At 43.0% G+C, this 7,666-nt stretch overlaps 1 protein-coding gene across 1 annotated transcript in view; it reads right to left on the reverse strand.

The window, feature by feature from the left end:
• LOC147008864 (voltage-dependent L-type calcium channel subunit alpha-1D-like) overlaps positions 1-7,666 on the reverse strand; it is a 355,309-nt gene that overhangs the window by 155,091 nt on the left and 192,552 nt on the right. The window contains exons 14-15 of the mRNA XM_085864488.1: positions 1,926-2,151; positions 1,444-1,651 (exon numbers count right to left, since the gene is read on the reverse strand). Of these exons, the coding sequence (XP_085720614.1) occupies positions 1,444-1,651; positions 1,926-2,151 (434 nt within the window). The remainder of the gene's footprint in view (positions 1-1,443; positions 1,652-1,925; positions 2,152-7,666) is intronic.

Below are 7,666 nucleotides of genomic sequence, written 5' to 3' on the forward strand. Positions count from 1 at the left end.
ATGGGAAATTATGGCAGGGACCGTTATATATATATATATATATATATATATATATATATATATATATATATATATATATATATATATATATATATATATATATATATATATATATTACAAGAATGGCACTCAGTAGAGCGCATACCCACGACAGGCTGAACAGTTTACGTTTTGTATCTCACCTATAGGCCGAATCTGCATCCGGACCTGAACCAAAATCTCATTGGCTTGTTATTGTCACCTCCTCAACTCATCCAGAGAGTGTTGTCATAATCCATTCACAACTTTTTGAAATATCCTGCTATTTATCGTTTTTAGCCCCATCTCTCAAGGGTGAAAAATCACTTATAAAAAAAAAACATTCTCGTATCTGCATGAAAATCCGGATCTTCAGCAAAATCTAATGAACTTGGTCTCGTCATACACTCAACCTGTCCACCAAGTTTAATCCAAATCTGTAAATAACCTTTTGAGATATCTTGCTGACAGACAGACAGAAAGACAGAAAGACAGACAGACAGACTAGACCAGGGGTCTCCAACCTGCGGCCCCTGAGACGGATTTATGCGGCCCGCGGTGCCATATTAAGTTTACATTACAATGCGGCCCGCGATACTGCCAATTTCTCAGGGTCAATGATCAAAGCATTCTGTAATTTTTATTATGATTTTGATTCATATTAGACACATGTGTTTTTAACACGATTATTCATGTATCATATTCGTTGGCAAGAAAAATATATTCAGCACTAATTTTTGTTTAAATTTCCACATATTAATTATATATATATATATATATATTTTTTTTTTTCGGACTTTAGCATCCATTTTTTGGGGTGCGGCCCTCCGCCCCTCACCACTTCGGTTTTGTGGCCCTCCGCCCAAAAAGGTTGGAGACCCCTGGACTAGACAGACAAGGGTGAAAATATAACCTCCATCTATCTACCTTTGGTGGTGGAGGTAACAAAGATTTTTGATACATGTGTTCATGAATGATGGGTGAAGTTCAAAGCTTGGTAAAAAGGTCAGTTCCCTCATTTAAAAGGTCATTGTACTGACTGAACCATCGCAATCTAGCAGATCCCTATCCAATCGGAATTTCATTACGACTCCAGATTGCTGCTTGCATCTTTCCTCAAATGTACCGGGTGTCCAGGCATGGCTATAAGAAGTATCTCGTGGCGCCGGGATTCCCAGTTAAAATCCAATATACTATTTTAAATTGTCCATCGTCTACTAATGACCTTACAATTCAAGTAAGAGTCCTTATATCCTAGTCCGGCATGTAATTATATGTATAATCTCCTTCATAAGCATTAGACCATCAATTACAGTCGATAAATTTATGAATAAACAAGATGGAATTTCTAGGGTGGGTGGAGAAACTTGTGAGGCAGGAAGAGGAGACAATAGAAAGCAGGAATTATGGAATGACTTCCCCCACCTGAAACACGGTGAGCAGAGCCTGCGGAAAAGTGTCAAAAGTGCTTCGCTTGGTTTGCGTCTCATCAAAGTTGAACTTCCCGCCAAAAAGCTGCATTCCGAGGAGTGAGAATATGATGATGAAAAGAAAGAGAAGGAGTAGCAGGGAGGCAATGGAGCGCATAGAGTTCAGCAGAGAAGCCACCAGGTTGCTCAGAGCTGCCCAGTACCTTGGGCGGAACGGTATCCCCAGAAAAAAAAACATGTTAATTAGGTTCATCGTTAAGCAGGACACCAAGAAGGTTTTTTGTAGTTGAAATTAAGCATAGTCTTTTTATCTCAGCAATGGTATGACCCCTTGTGTCTTTGCTGACCTCTCCCACAATACATGCAATCTTCTCACAATATAAATCATTAGATTTATCTTCTGCGAGTTTAAGTAACATTGAGCAGCTTTGATCTCACAAAGAACTAACTTGTCAACCTGTGAGAGGTTTGCCTCACTTGGTGACCTTGAAGATGCGAAGAAGTCGGACACAGCGGAGAACTGAGATTCCCAGCGGGAACATGACCTGCAACTCCACAAGAATGGTCTCCAAGATGCCCCCGAACACAACGAAGCAGTCGAAGCGATTGAACAGTGACACAAAGTAGGCCTGTAGTCCAAGGCTGTACATTTTGAAGATCATCTCAATGGTGAAGAGTCCCAGTAAGAGTTTGTTCGCTGTGCCTGAGGACAGATAAACATCAATGTGACGTGTCAAGAATATTTAAGCAGTAATTTAGCACCTTGAGGTGCTGAGGAAGGAAATTAAACAAAATAGTTCCTTCCAAGGCTTCAAGATAGCTGTTAACCGCCTCCTCAGGTCATCCCCAATTCACACTCATGATCGTTTCTACCCTCATTAACCCTCCCAATGCCAACCGTTCCTTCCAGGTTTCTGTGTTTTCTCCCCTCAACCTCACCATCTTTTTCGTTTTTCTGACTGAATTTATATCCAACTTGTTCACACTCTGTATCCTCCTCCCTCTCGCCTTGCTCTCATTTCCTCCCGAAGTGTACCTTTGTTGTACCCTGCTGTTGGTGTTCCTTCTGTTCTATTCATGTTGTGCTTGATGTTCTACTTCTTCCACAAGCCTTGACATTACATGAAAAAAATTAAAACATAGGAGCAATACCCCTGGGCAGTCACCTGGTAGCGGCTGGATAAGACAACCAGTGTTGAGGGTAAGCATCGATGAACCACAAAATATGTAATGGAGAAGAAAGTATTTTGAGAGGAAACCCCACCCCCCCCCCCATAGAATACTTTGCACCCCAATTATTTTTAATGGTGTGCACAATCTTTGGTCCATCATGGGTCATGAGGGTGGTCATCCAGTTTCCTCGGAATTGTGTGTGTAGTTTCAGAGAAGAAAGCAAATACCTCTTTTGGGGGTCGACCCCTCTGAAGACCATCTTAGATCTCGATTTTTTTTAATGGCGTAAACAAATTTTTGTACCTCTTAGGTGATGACGGTTGTGGTCAAGTTTCATTGAAATTGTTTGTGTAGTTTTGGAGAAGAAAGCAAATACATATTTTGGGGGTAACCTCCCCTTACACCACCTTCGACCCCGATTTTTATAATGTCATGAACAAACTTTGGTACGTCATGGGTGATGAAGGTTGGAATCAAGTTTCATCGGAATTGTGTGTATAGTTTCTGAGAAGAAAGCAAATACCTCTTTTGGGGGGCAACCCCCTGTAAACACCCTCTGTAAACCCCCTCAGAACGTGATTTTTTTATGCCGTGAACAAACTTTAGTACATCATGGGTGATGAAAGTTGTGGTCAAGTTTCATCAGAATTTCATGTGTAGTTTCCGAGAAGAAGTTGTAAGTATATGTGGATGGACGGACGACGTGCCATCCCATACGCTCCCCGGAACTATCTTCCAGGTGAGCTAAAAATAGGACCATGTGTCTTGAAGCTCACCTGGATAAGCAGCAACAGTCAATGACATCATAAGATATCGAAATTTTGTTCATGCGCAGAATCTGGTCACGTGATTGGTTGAATGGAAGCCCTCTCGATGCTGATTACAGCGATACATGGTTACACGTGATGTTTTTGACTGAAGGCATGGCTATGCTGCTGATGAAATGCCCCTTGTCAGTTAGGGCAATAATTTTTTTTTCGCGTTTTCGGGACGATTTCAACATGTTAATGAGCGCAGATTTTGATGTGGTCAATACACCTTCGTTAGGCATCAGTTATGAAGCATGTGGCCAAGTTTCATCAAAATTGTGTGCTTGGTTCAAGCTTCTGGGTCTCACGATCTGCCATGAAAGATCTGCCTGGGAAAGCCACATTTCAAACCTGGCCTCTAAAGCCAGTCGCTGACTGGGAATCCTCCGTCGTGCAGTCTTTCCTTGGCCCACCTGAGCTCCTGACCACTTACAAAGCTTTCATTCGCAGCCTGATGGAGTCCTGCTCTCCCTTCTGGGCTGGTGCTCCTGACTTCCACATTTCTCGGCTTCACGCTGTGGAAACCAAGGCATTTCGGATCATTGGCATCTCGCGCGATGAGGCTGAGTCCTTGGGCCTCTCACTCTCTCACCGCAGGCAGGTCTGTGGTCTTTCTGTCTTCTACCGTCTCCTCTCCAATCTTGCCCCCCCCTGTTCTCTCTGCGATTTGTCCCCACCACATTTCTGCAGGGCACTCAAGGTCAGCCAACAACCCCCTTCTGGTAAAACTACCAAAATCATGAATCACTGCGCAACTTCACTCTTTCGTTCCTCTTTTTCCCCACCTTTGGAAAAAAACTCCATCACTCTATTCAATCCCATTCTTCCCTCCAGGCCTTCAAAACAGCTGTTCACCACCACCTCTTATCATCCCCCCATCCAAATCCTTGATCTTTTCTACCCCAGTTAATCTACCCCAAGCCCACCTCCTTCAAATTCCCTGCTTTCCTTCCCGAAAGTCCCTGTAATGTTCATCTTGTATTCCCCCATGTTTCCTGCCCCATCCCTCTCCCTTCCACAGATTTTTTTAACGTCTCTGTTCCCCACTGTTTTGTTCTTCCCACTCCCACCCCTCGTCTCATGCCCCCCTTGCTGTGCGTTGTGTGTTAGCACACATACGAGCCTTGACAACGTATCCAAAAAATAAAAAAAATAAAAAAAACACTTTCAGATTCATCAACTTCTATTGTTACCATATTGTCCTCACACAGACTACCTGAAAACTGTTTGATACATTTCTCATGGTTTACTCAACATCTCCTCACTCCATGATTTGGAAGATAATGTAAACAGTGCAGTGTGCCAGTTATTAAATCGCTTTTAGAACTTGTGACACTCCGTGAAGCAATAACGGCATTGTGGAGCATGCTGTCCTTGTAGGAGGGGACATCAAGCCTATTGTCCAATATCATGGAGGATGATTTTTGGTGATAAGTGTCTGACATTCAGCCATTACAATGAGCAGAGATCTTATCCATATTTAAATGGCTTAGAGTGTACACATATTTCCTGTTTCTCTGTCCTCTGTCCTCTGGCTGAATGGTCCTCTCTGTTGCATTGTCAGTGTGTTGGCTTCTCACCTTCATTGTTTCGCTGCTCTCGGAGCTTTGGACTCTGAATAAAATACTTGGGGAATGTTAGGGGAAAACATGCACATATAGGTTTGTGTTAAACTAGATGATGCAACTCTCCCAAAGGTCATACTCAATGACTCAACCTCCATGTGAAGAGACTTAGGTGAGCTTGCTGTTGCCAACCATAAAGCCAGGATCTTTTCAGAATCAATCACCAAATTCTGATCAAACAGAGGATGTGACAGCCAGCAACGAATAACGCCACGGGCAAGCAGGCAACTAACTGGCACACAATGGTCTATTTCTTGTAAAATACCCCAATGGCATCTATAATGAGAAGTCTAGTGTTGGCTACCGGTTAAGGTGGCATGGTGTTTAGTTTGAGCCCCTGTCAGCCGTTAAATAACACCAGGTGGTTTGATTCAGCCTGTCATCCTTTCGAGGTCGGCAAAATGAGTACCAGCTTACTGGAAACAGGGGGTATTTATACTTTCGAGAGAAACTTGACAAGGCACCATCAGGTTTTTGAGGAAGGAGAGAGGTTTGAAAGGTCATCAGCGGTACAGCCGCATTCCCAGAAATGATGCTACCTGCAGCCACAGGGTGCGTATGAAATAATGTTAATCTATATTGCGCACAATTTTGTGTTAAACGAGCGGCATGTAGACGTACTGGTATCAAGTTCGGTTGACATTAACAATCTGCAAAGGGATTCATGAATGCATTTCCTGCTTATGAGGCACCAGGATGGCAGTTTATAGTTAGATCGTATTCAGTAAAGAATAAAAACTGGATTATAAAACTCAAAACGAGCTTGCCACTTTGATCTTTTCAGTCCATGTAAACTCTTAAACTCTGCTCAGCAAGAATTATGCAGAATCTTCGGTGGGTTTTGGTAGGGTGAGGGCCAAATATTGATGACACTACAGTAGACTGGCATCTTAGAAGTTGTCGGCTCAAATCCAGCAGCAGACTGTAATACTGAGGACAGAGATTATAAGCTTCTGGAAAGTGAATTGGTTTCCATAGAATGACCATGTCACTAAGACATTGTCAGTAAATACCAAACTTACTCATAATGACCTTGAAGAAGCAAGTGAGCTGTTACTGCAGCAGGTCTGGTCTGCTCGACATAAGATAGCAGTCCTCTGGATGACTACAGTGGACTTATCTGGTCTGGTGAACAGTCAATCATAAATGCAGTGTTTGTTGAGTCAACCATGCACTGTTATCTGTGTTAAGAATCAGCCCAGAGTGTGTGCGAGGGTATTAAAACTCAACCCCATTGAATATTCTCAGGGTTACTTGGGGCAGGGGGGCATTAAAATACTATCCAAGAATGGCAACAGTACCGAAATTGAACAAAACGCTCTGATTGTACAATATCTTCAGAAAGTATTCACACCTCTTGACTTTTGTCAAATTTTGTTGTTACAGCCTGAATTTAAAACGGGCTAAATTTACATTTTTTTGTCACTGATCTACACAAAATACCCCACATTGGCAAAGTGAAAACATGTTTTTAGAAATTTTTACAAATTAATTAAAAATAAAAAAACTGAAATGTTTTGCATCAATAAGTATTCAACCCACTGAATCAATACTTTGTAGAAGCGCCTTTGGCAGTATTATATGCCTGATGTTGGATAAATTGTGAGGGTGGCGGGCTTTGGATCCGAGGGTCCTGAGTTCAAATCCCACTCAGCTGTTGAATCAATACCAGGTGGGGTTAACTCGGCCTGTCATCCTTCCGAGGTCGGCAAAATGAGTGCCAGCTTGCTGACATACCGTGTCGGACTGGCGACCCATCCAGGATTGTGCCCAACAGCCAAGGATACTGCTTCGGCAGCACCAACGTTCTGCACAGAGAGTGGTCCCAATCTCCTCCTCCTTTGGCAGTGATTACAGCTTTGAGTCTTCTTGGATATGTCTGTATCAGCTTTGCACATCTAGATTTGGGGATTTTCTCCCATTGTTCCTTGCAGATATTCTCAAGTGTTGCTTTGGCTCTATTCTTGGGGTCATTGTCCTGTTGGAACGTTGATCTTCACCGCAGTCTAATGTCTTTGCACTCTGAAGCAGGTTCTCCTCAAGGATTTGCCTGTATTTGGCTCCATTCATTGTTCCCTCTATTATTCAAGTCTCCCAGTCCTTGCCACTGAAAAGCATCCCCATAGCATGATGCTGCCACCACCATGCTTCCCAGTGGGAATGGTGTTAGAGGGGTGATGAGCTGTGCTTAGTTTCTGCTTGACGTAGCACTTTGCATTCAGGCCAAAGAGTTTCATTTCCATCTCATCAGACCACAGCATATTTTGCCTCATGCTCACAGATTCTTTCTCGTGCCTTTTTGCAAACTCCAGGTGTGCTGTAATGCACCTTTTTCTCAGAAATGGCTTCAGTCTGGCCACTCTCCTGTAAAGCCGAGATTTGTGAAGTGCTCAAGAGACTGTTGCCATTCCGGCAGATTTTTCCAATCTCAGCCAAGGAATTCTGTAGTTCTGTCAGAGTAGTCATTGGGTTCTCGGTCACCTCCCTGACCAAGGTCCTTCTTGTCTAGTTGCTCAGTTTGGTCGGACAGCCAGCTTTAGGAAGAGTGTGGGTAGTTCCATATTGTTTCCATTTCCTAATGATGGAGCTACCTGTGCTCTTGGGAACGTTA

Source organism: Eptatretus burgeri, chromosome 18 (genome assembly GCF_056783735.1).
Source record: "Eptatretus burgeri isolate ZD-2024b chromosome 18, Ebu_testis_v1, whole genome shotgun sequence".
Lineage (NCBI taxonomy): Eukaryota > Metazoa > Chordata > Myxini > Myxiniformes > Myxinidae > Eptatretus > Eptatretus burgeri.